General features: G+C 54.6%; 1 protein-coding gene across 3 annotated transcripts; it reads left to right on the top strand.

The window, feature by feature from the left end:
• Nucleotides 1–49: 49 nt before the first annotated feature.
• Nucleotides 50–8,709, top strand: ATP1B4 (ATPase Na+/K+ transporting family member beta 4). Of its 3 annotated transcripts, none has more exons than XM_046940037.1 (9): nucleotides 50–1,500; nucleotides 1,735–1,787; nucleotides 3,153–3,315; nucleotides 4,543–4,671; nucleotides 5,100–5,204; nucleotides 5,579–5,775; nucleotides 6,370–6,426; nucleotides 6,818–6,913; nucleotides 7,510–8,709. In XM_046940037.1, exons 2-9 carry the CDS (start codon nucleotides 1,743–1,745, stop codon nucleotides 7,669–7,671), a joined length of 954 nt encoding a protein of 317 aa, XP_046795993.1. In that variant the 5' UTR covers nucleotides 50–1,500; nucleotides 1,735–1,742; the 3' UTR covers nucleotides 7,672–8,709. The 3 variants fall into 3 exon arrangements, with proteins under 3 accessions (XP_046795993.1, XP_046795994.1, NP_001038116.1); NM_001044651.2 differs by lacking the exon at nucleotides 50–1,500 and adding an exon at nucleotides 1,526–1,607; XM_046940038.1 differs by lacking the exons at nucleotides 50–1,500; nucleotides 4,543–4,671 and adding an exon at nucleotides 1,520–1,607.
• Nucleotides 8,710–10,400: the final 1,691 nt, after the last annotated feature.

Here is a 10,400-nt window from a genome sequence, read left to right as displayed (position 1 = left end):
GAGGCGGGCGGCGGGCCGGGGGCGGGCTGAAGGCGGGGGGCCGGGCCGTGGGACCGGGGGTGTTGTCAGCCCTGTGCCGGTTGCCGGCGTTCGGTCGGGGTCGGGGTCGCGCAGCGGCGGGCTGGGGCCGGGGCAGGGCCTCGGTATCTGTTCCCGACGCCGGCGTTGTGAAATGGGGCTGTGAGCACCTTCCCGGCAGGCTCCGTGATTGCTTGTAAATCACCGTAATGCCCCGGGCTGAGAGGCGCTAAGTGCCAATCGTGTCATTATCTCGAGCCGGGCCATATTTCATTGAGTTAAAAGGAGCGAATCCTCTCTCTGCTTCAGACATCCACCCCCCCCTCCCCCGGCTTCTATCGGGTACCAGCCTAATTACCAGCCTTCCCCGGGAGCAGAGCAGAGCAGAGCAGAGAGCAATTAGCGCAGAGGGCGGCGGCCGTTCGCCTCGGGTGAACCGGCGCAGCCCCTCGTGCAAGCGATGCGGGTGTCTGCACGCCCCCGGCCCCAGAGGCCGCACGGAGCCCCCGCATCCCCGCACCGCCCCGTGCCCGGCAGCAGGCAGGTCAGCCCTAGCAGCTCGGCACGGCCCGGGGCCGCCGCCAGAACCCTTTCCTTCCCGCTGCGCCCATTTGCTCTCACCGCCGGGAGCGGCTCTCGGCCACGTGCGGGTGTGAGATGGCGCGCAGCCTGCTGGACTCTGCTGCAGCCCCGGGCCTTGGCGCAGCGCTGTGGCGGGGCGGCGTTCCCCCGCCGCTAAATGGGGCCTGGCGGGAGCGCGGCTGCTGGTTGTGCTGGAGGGGTGCCTGGGGATGAGCTGCGCCGGTGTCTGGTGCCGCACTTGTGCCGGGCCTAATGGTGTAAAACAAGCCGCGATGGTGTAAAGCCACCCCTGCTGTTCCTCGAGAGCTGTGCGGAGCGCCGCTGGGCTGGTGGCTCCCGTGTGCCACCCGCACGCTGCTCGAGCTTCTCCAGGCCTTCTAACAGAGCTGTGTGGGTCTGGCCCTATGGAAGGACTGTGCCCAGGCCCCTCTCCCTGCTTCCCCCCACCAGCCCCGCTGCTCCCAGCACGCTGATTCTGCACAGCAGTGGGACCCCAGTGCTGTACCCCCGGTGTGGGGGTTTGCGCCTGTAATTCATTGACAAGGGAAATTTTGACCCCCACGGCCTGGTGCAGGAAGCTGATGCTGCGCTCCTGGGTGTGACGGGATAAATATCACCCTGCCCTTCTGCTGCCCCTCTCTGCACCAGGAGGGGTTTGCAGACGTGAAGCAGGATCCCACAATGACTGACAGGCACACGTGTGCAGACACAGAGCCCCAGTGATGTGCCGGTATTTGTGAACAGACACCCCTCTCCTCGCAGTGCCCGCATTCCCTTGTCTGATGTTTGCCCCTGCTGGAGGCCCTCCAGCAGTACAGTACAGCTGCAAAGGGCACCAGGTGGCAAGGCCTTGCACTCAGGATGGGATCCTGTTGCGTTGAGCTCACCCCTCTTATGAAAGCAAGTTATTTTTTGATCTGCTGCTGAGCACCAAAGTCTTCTGGGCGAGCGAGCCAAAGCAGTGCAGTTCGCTGGCTGCAGCAGTCGGGGGTCTCCTGGCCTCATGGGTCAGCTGGAGCCAGCAGCAGGGCTGGGGGCTGTGGGGGGGATTGGGGGCCCCATGGTGGGCACGAAGCTGCTGGGCTCGGCCCTGCGCTCCTGCGGTGCTAACATTTGCATTTGTCTGCGTTTCAGAGCCGGGGATGGAGATGAACACAGCCTCTGAGGGAGGCACCCGCCGGGGGCCGGTAAGTGTCGGGGTCTGCAGCCACAGCTCATGTCACGGTGGGGAAGGCGGCAGCTCTGCTTTTGGAAATTTTGCTCAGTGCTTCTGCAGAACACCGGCACTGTGCCCTGGGCAGGGGACAGACGCTGCGAGGCTGGTGGGGCTGCAGCACAGAGCTGGCTTCACCCATAATGGCTCTGCGCAGCTCCTTGTGGCTGCCCATCAGTCCCTGCATGCTGCCCACCCTCAGCCCTGCAGCGGGGATGGCCTGGCCAGCTGCCCTGGCCCCCTCTGCTTGCTGCCAAGCCAGCAGGAAGGGACCTTCACTGGGTGCCAGACCTGCAGCACTGAGCCCTGCATTCCCCATGTCCTCTTTCATTTAGCGAGGAGGAGAGCGGGAGGAGGGAGAGCACTTTTCTCTTTGTCCTCCTCCTTTTCATCGCTTGTCCCTGCAGGTGTCCTGGCAGCTGCCTGCAGGGCACACCCATGTCTCTCCCTGTTTCTCTATGCTTTGCACTGTCTGTATATATGAGCAGAGTTCAGTCCCCTCCATTTGGAGGCTTTTCTGAGCCAGAGTTTCTGCTTTGCCATTGGCTGTGTCCTGAGGCAACCTGCAGGGTATAAATACATGGCTGGGCCAACAGGTGCCCACGGCCAGCGGGTTTCCATGGTCCTGAGCACAAACACAGTGCCAGTGCCAGTGCAGCTGCTGTGGGGCCACACTCACAGCAGTCTTATGGAAATGGGCATGGTCCGAGCCAGTCAGCAGCACTGAGCACTGTGCTACTGCACAGGCAGATGACAGACTGCATCCAGGTTGTGTTTTGTGTGCATTCCATCTGGTGTCCTAATCCAGCATCCGACCTTGAAACAAAGACCGCTCAACCGAGGCCGGGCAGCTTTGGGGAGAAATGCATCCCACTGCCCAAACTCTGCCCTGGGGTCACGCTGAGCCTTGAGCTGCAAGCTATGTCTGCGCCCTGCCAAGAGAAATAAAGTGGATGGTCTCTTAAACAATGCTGCCTGGTGTCGTCTGCGGTAACACGGAAAACATGGGCTTGTGATAAGAGATGTTGTAGACATGTGGGAACAGCCCCAGCTCTCCCCACTCGCAGGCTGTTCTATGGCTGTGTCAAAAAGACAAAGCTCGGTACATGTAGGGACAGGGGGTGGCACGTGGTGTGGCCACAGTGATGTGCCATGGGAAAATGAACGCTGGGATCTCAGTGAGCCTCAGTCAGAACAGCCCAAAACTGCCTTAACTCAAGAGTGATGATGGGAAAATGGAAATTTGAAACATTTCCAGCTATTAAGTGCTTTTGCATTTATTTTTGGCCAATGAGATGCTCAGGCTGCCTGTGGGGGCTGTGTTCTGTAACTCTTCCAGGAAAATAAGCATGAAGAAAAAGTGCAGGATCCCAACAGAGGGGAGGCAGAGACCAAGGCAGAGATGGGGAACAAAACATGGGCAGACCTGGCCGGGGAGATGAAGACTTTCCTGTGGAACCCAGAGGAGAGAACCTGCATGGGGAGAACAGCCAAGAGCTGGGGTAGGTCCTTGTTTGAGCCCCATTTTCAGTAGCCATTCCATTTTCTGCTTCACAGTGGATGCACTTGCCTGGGAACGTCCTTGCTAGCCCTGATCACCGCTCCGTTAGAGCTGCTAGGGCTGCACATTTGATGGGAGCAATAAAGCCAGTGAGTGGGGGGTGTGAGGATGAGCAGAAAATCACCCTTGGTCTGGATGCCAGTATTCATCCAGAACGCATAAAGACTTCAGGCTGCCCAGAGTATGTCTTGGCAAGGTGTGAAGAGTCTAAGGGAGCACAGGGCCCGGCCCTGCTGCAGCCATCGCCTGGCTCCTGCCACTGCAAGTGGGGAATAACCCCTCACCTGGCAAGATGCCTGGGGAAGGCCCATCCCTGTTCCCGTCCCTGTCCCCATCTTTGTCCCCATCCCCATCCCCTTTCTGCTCCTCAGGCACTGCAAGGTGCTCGCAGCAGAGCATCGTGGTGCGGCTGGATGCGGCCCCAGAAGTGATGCTGCATTTACAGGCATGGGGAGGGCACAGTGAGCTGCTGATACGTGACTCAGTGTCCCACGGGTAGGCTTGCATACAGCCCTGGAGGGCCTTGGAGATCACTGAGAGCATTAGATTTAACCGAGCTGTACAGAGCTGTATTTCACACTCTGGTGTCACGGGTGATGAGGTGGATGTTGACCAGCCTGGGGTGCCACATCCCGGCCATCAGAGCTCAGTGCCCCGGTGGCAGCCCCATCTGCCCGGCGCAGCCCGCAGCAGGACGCAGGCCTGTAGCAGTTCCCAGCCCCGTCTTTGCACACAGCTGCGTTCCCAGGGCTCCCCCTGTGCTGCTGTCATGTTTCTCCTGGGAAATGTTTGGGTTAGGCTTTGCTTCGCTCGGAGCTGGGGGGTGTTATTCATAGGCTGCGGCCTCATGAGACATCCTCAGCCGTCAGCTTGGCCCAGAGGAAAACAAACCCTGGACTGGGGACGTCAGGGCTGAGGCAGCCCGTGTTGTGGTGGGAGCACCTCTGTGCCCAACCCAGCTCTGTAAGGGCTGTGCCACAAAATGGATGGCAGCTTTCCCATACCCAGGGCCTAGGTAGCACTGCGTCCATTTGGCAGCCCAAAATCCTGGGCTCGGGGTGCAGGGGCCGACAGCTCCCCGCCATGGGCGTGGTGCTCTGGAGCAACTGTGCATCCCTGCAGGCAGTGCTCTGGTTGCACTGACAGCCGTGTGCCCTCTGCTCCACAGGCCTGATCTTACTGTTCTACTTCATCTTCTACACGTGCCTGGCGGGGATGTTCGCCTTCTGCATGTATGTGATGCTGCTCACCCTGAGCCCCTACACACCCACCTACCGGGACCGTGTGTCTCCGCCAGGTACGGCCCCAGTGCCCCACTGCTGCATGGGGCAGTTGCAATGGAAAGGTTGGGGAGGCAGGAATAAACAGTATTTCATTTGCTGTCAATTTATACCTCAGACCTTCAAAGTGCCAATCAAGAGTAGCTTTATGTAATATTATTTAGAGGAGTGGATATGAGATAATGTCCTAAACCTCCTTTCTCCATGGCAGAAGGAGCATTTTCCCTGGTTTCTCATGTTGGTGGAAGCATGCAAGACCTAGCCTTGCTCTGGCTGGGAGCATAGGGGGCCCTCAGCCGCCCTGTGTTGTGAGTGGTGGTAGTGGAGGAGGATGGCTGTCTGGGAGCTGGGGCCTGACCTACCCACAGTGCGCCCGGCCCTGCACTGCTACCCCTGGTCCAGGGCTGGCCTTGCCCCACTCTAACAGCACTTGTCTCACCCCCAGGAGTAATGATCAGACCATACCTGAATGGCTTTACTATTGCCTTCAACGTCTCCAAGCCCAGCACTTGGCAGCCATATGTGGACAGCATGCACCAGTTCCTAGCAGGTGGGCAGGGGGCCACAGTGCGGGCAAGCTTTGTGCAATGCAGGGCTGCGTGGTGTAGCACATGGGATGCACCATGGGAAGAGGGCTGAGCTAACATGTGGGGATGGCGCGGTGATGAGCCCAGCACTGGGGCTGGGCAGGGTAACAGCAGCCTCAGCCCCTGTGCAGAGGGATCCTCACAGGGAGATCAGCTGTGTGTGTCTCACAGCTCCTGCCTGGAAGGGAGGCTTTGGGAGCCTTGGGAGCTGCAGCAGGGGAAACCATCCTATTCCACACCTATTCCTGGGTTTGTGATCCTTGGCATCTGGATACACTCAAAACATGGATCTGAGCAGGTCTTGAGGAGCATTAATGTGTCTCTTGCTCCCCACCAGCTTACGATGACAAAGTTCAAGAGGAGAAGAACATCGAGTGCATCTCAGGACAGTACTTCATCCAAGGGGGCAACGACAGCGAGGAGAAGAAGGCCTGCCAGTTCAAGCGCTCACTGCTGCAGAACTGCTCAGGGATTGAGGATCCGACATTTGGCTTCTCTAAGGGCCAGCCCTGCATCCTGCTGAAGATGAACCGGGTACAGAAAAGTCTGGTTGTCCTTGTTCCTCCCTGCAGTGTACCCCAGCGGACAGGCTAAAAACAGTGCAGGGCCCAAAACAGCCTCTTCCCAGGTCCACAGAAAAGGGAATGAGAAATCCAAACCTGCTTGTACCTGCCAGAAAGTATTACAAAGAAGCACTACAAAACTGGCTGGGTTTGATTTGATGAAGGGCTGGGAGCTCTCAGGACATGTGCCACACTCCTCTCGGGGAGGAACCGAGCTTTAACACTGCACCCTAAGCTGTCTCTTTATAACGGGTATTTTTATAGAACCAAATTCATTTGCAATTTTGTAATGCCAGGACAACTCAGTGTGTACTGCTGGCAAAACAAACACAAAGGGGAGCAAGCTGTGCACAGAGAGGTGGCTGTGTCCCAGCAGGGATGCTCCCAACACTCCGCTCTGCCCCTCCTGCCACGTGCTCACCTGGTGCTCAGGCAAGTGGCACAGTGCAGGGCAGAGAGACACTGCGCTCCTCCTGAGCATTGTGGCCAGCAAGAGCCCTCGGAAGCAAGGCAGCACGTGTGGCACCGTACTACATACAGCTGTGGATGTCTTTTGTTTCTGCAGATCATAGGCTACCGTCCTGGTGCTGGGGTCCCTGTGAATGTGGACTGCAAAGTGCAGGTACCGCTGTGCCCTCGCTTCAGCCGCGTGTGTCCCTCACACCCCCTCTTGTTATCCCACAGTCAGGAATTGGGAACAGCTGCATCCCTCTATAGCTGCAACCCCAAGAGTGCTCCACAAGCAGCACAGGGGGAAGGAGCAGCTCCCACACAGTGCAGCTGCTCCATACCTTTGTTGCAATAGTGAAATAGCCAGGCACAGAGAGCAGCAGGCAGCCCAGCACACGCAAAACCTTTGCCTATGCCCTCCGTGCACAGGTTACTCTGGCTCGCTGCAGCAGGGATGGGGAGCTGCAGGAGATAGGGGCTAAAGTTCCTTCATCTCCCTGCAAGGGGAGTGGATTTTGTGTCCCACACACTGTGCACATACCTTTGTTTTGTTTCAATCCCAGAAAGGCAATGAGAGCGATCTGAGGTCAGTGGACTTCTACCCTGGGAACGGCACATTTGACCTCATGTATTACCCCTACTATGGCAAGCTCACGCACGTAAGTAAGGACGCAGATGCCCCAGTAGCTGTATTACCTCTCCTGGGAAAGGAGGGGGTACAGAGGTGTTTCTGGCTATTTTGGGCAGGTGCAGGAGGGAGGCTGAAGGCACTGGGATTACAGCACTCTATTTCCATCTCTGACAAACCAGAGGAAAACCTCAGGGATACCCCTTTCCCCTTCCAGCAGCGGGCATGGTCACATTCAGCTCCTGCAGCCCAGAACAGGCTTTGTTAGGGCCCCAGAGCTCCCAGCAGCAGGGTGCTGGGGCAGGGTGCGCTGCAGTGACTTGGAGGGAAAGCCCCCCAGAACCTTCAGTGGAAGATGTGCCAGAACCCCTGCAAGGCAGGCAGCTGGCACAGGGCAGTTGAACAGCAGCAGCTGTTCCTGACAGTGACAGCACGCGCTGCTGGGGGTTTTGCTTTGGTGCTTGGAGTGATGATGGGCATAGGAAAAAGCAGTGAGCTGCCCCACGATGGTGAAGCAATTATTCAAGGTATTCACCAAACACAACAGAGCCTTGCCTGCTTTTTTGCTCCCTGAAGAACTGAACTCAATCCGTTCTTCCTATTTTTCAGCATCTTCCTATTTTTCAGGTCAACTACACGTCCCCCCTGGTGGCCATGCACTTCACAGATGTGAAGAGGAATAGTTTGGTCCACATTCAGTGCAAGCTGAACGGGAAAGGGATCATCAATGACGTTAACAGCGACCGCTTCCTGGGCCGGATCATCTTCACACTCAGCATTGGAAAGTAGCCAGCAAACACAGTGCGTGAGGTTAAGTTGGTCAGAGGCTTTCCCTTTTTAAAACATAAAGACAGCTTTTTTTTTCCTTTTTTTTTTTTTTTCTCTCTCTCCCACTAGGAAAACAGACACATGGAAATTTTTGTTAACTTATTTTTTTTATATAGTTAGGAAACAAATGAGATGCAGCAGCATGGAACCACATCTTTCAGCATCTGATGTAAATCACGATTAGTAAATATTAAAAGTTACACCTTGGGCAGAGAACTTGCAAAAGCATTTCAGTATTTATTAGAAGAACTCCAGTACCTGAACACTGTTTCTATAAGATCTTTTACACATGACCTTTGTTTTAATCTTTACAATAGTTTTAGGTGCACTACTCAGGCAACAGCTAACGAGATGGTGGTTTATCAGTACTATTCCTGTTCAAATACCAAACAGCAAACATTCTGGATGATGCTTGCAGTGACAGTTAACAAGATATAATGGCAAACCTCAAAACACCACTGGGACTGCTGGCAGCAGCAGCACCCTGCCTGCAGTTCTGTCTGCCTGGCCCATACAGGATGCTGCAGCCAGGGCTGCCTGGCCCCATCGCCAGCTCCAGGGCCAGCAGTGTGGCTGTGCCAGCCCTGAGAGGCCTCAACAAGGCTTCCTCCGTGTTAACGATGATCACATTAATTGCTATCTTTGTTCCCTAGGACAGCAAGGCACAGCGGTGATTTCAGCATCTAGGCAAACACTTTGTTTCTACAGGCACTCAGACTCACTTTAGTTTTGATTATTTGGAAAAGGAGATCTTTTATTATACACACCTTCATATTTAACATACAGGGGGCGTATTTCACCTCTCAGGTACAATCAGGGCAGGACACCTTAGGACCACGCACTTAGGAAAGCACACTTACTAAAACTACTGACTGAACAAGAGCATTGTGGTATGTTCGCCCTACATCCTCATCCAGATACTTAATCTGCCATCACTGCTGATCTATATAAGTCTCTAAGAAGCCCTTTTTTGTATTTATTAAAGTGACGACAGTCTAATTAAGTCTATGGTATCATTCTTAAAACCCGAGTGGGATTTGTGACTTCAGCCCCTTCACTGCTTGCAGGGGACCAACCTTCACAGCTGCGAGTACCGCGAGCAGTGAATCCCGAGCACCTGTAAGCTCCCAGAGCCAAAGAGCTCGGAAGCTCAGTGCAGAGAAGTGTCACGATATGGTGTCACAGCGACCATTCAGCAAAAGCTGTTTCTTAAAAACCATCAAAAATATTAACCAGAGAATAGCTTCTGCTGACAAAGACACTGCAGTGGTGCTGCTTTTGTCATCAGAAATAAGTTACAACCACAGGTATCACGATTGCTGTAGTGCTCTCTTGCTTCTGTTGCATCCTGAAGGGAAACAACCCCTGTTGCTTCAGGCTGCCCCACAGCGCTGCTGAGAAGCCCTGGGAAACCACACGCACATCTGCTTATGCTCAGGCAGAATGGCACCACCATCAGAGTCCACCTTGTTTTCCATACGCACGTTCTGCACTCAGCAGGTTCATCCCAACGTCTGGAGAATTGTATACACCATTCTTCATGCTACAACCTTGAAGTGCCAGCTCAGTTTCTGACTTCTACTGAAGTCCAGATTACTCCTTTCTACACACATATATACGTATAAAACGTGTGTACATCCAGGAAATTGCCATATTGTAGCAAAATAATGCAGCAAGCGATGCTGAAGTGGTGTGAGACAGTTTGATCTACAACCTGAGCACGGAGCCGCAGCCAGAATGCACCTGCTGCAGCAGAGCAGCGGGCGTTCCACAGAGGGGCCCATCACTGAGACCTCAAGGCAGCTCCAAGAGCCACCTCCGTCTGACCAACACACACCAGTGGGAGCAAAGCAGCACTCAGCCACAGACCACAAGCTTCTGTTTTCCAGTCAGAACTGGAAAAGAAAGAACAGGGAAAGCGGCTTTGGACAAGTCAGGCGCTCTTTTCCTTTACAAGTCACTTTCTTTACTATAGAGTTTGTGCTTCACGTTCACCATTTCTCATACCAGAGGTCTTGTGCTCTTACCCTGTTTAAAATTTTGTTTGAGAGAGTAATAATTAGGAGGTTAAAGCCAGATTAATCCTATAAATAAATTCCTAGATTGCAGCTTGTCGGCGATCCCCTTTTTGCCTGTGAAACTGTAGGGGTCTTGGCACAGCGCACCCTTCATCCTTAGGACACCCAAGCCTCATGCTGGGGACCGGTGCTGCCTGCTCTTCTCACAAGCCCCTTTTAGCACAGAGCCAGAGCCGAGGCAAGCTGCTGCCAGTGAGGTTCCACCCTCCCATCCTCATTCCACAATTGAGTTCAGAACGAAAAGGAGAAGACAGTCAAAGAAAGCAACACAAAACGTGAGCTTTAGTGGACCACTGGCTTTCCTGAGCAGCGAGAACACTCCAGGACTGAGTCTCATCTTAGCAAATAGGGGAGTTACAGGCACACTAGTGCAAAGCAATTGCACACACATTAGCCGTCAGCCTCTCCATATTCAAACACATGAATTTACTAGAAGAGTAGATGTTCTCCTCATAGTAGGTTGATTTATTAGTGAGGTACTATCTTTACATTCAGAAGGAGGAAATTCAGACCGGTTCACAGGAACAAGCTGCTAAACGATGAAAGAAGACAACAGCCACAAGCCAAGTTCCAGACAGAAGCACCACGAGCTTTGTTTTCATTTTCCCACAG

This window comes from Gallus gallus, chromosome 4, assembly GCF_016699485.2.
Source record: "Gallus gallus isolate bGalGal1 chromosome 4, bGalGal1.mat.broiler.GRCg7b, whole genome shotgun sequence".
NCBI lineage: Eukaryota > Metazoa > Chordata > Aves > Galliformes > Phasianidae > Gallus > Gallus gallus.
This window is presented reverse-complemented; position numbering and strand designations above follow the sequence as displayed.

Bases quoted from the DNA above. Each gene is read 5' to 3' on its own strand.
- ATP1B4 (NM_001044651.2), top strand. The intron at 6,427-6,817 runs GTACCGCTGTGC...TTTCAATCCCAG, and splicing joins ATGTGGACTGCAAAGTGCAG to AAAGGCAATGAGAGCGATCT. The intron at 6,914-7,509 runs GTAAGTAAGGAC...CCTATTTTTCAG, and splicing joins ACTATGGCAAGCTCACGCAC to GTCAACTACACGTCCCCCCT.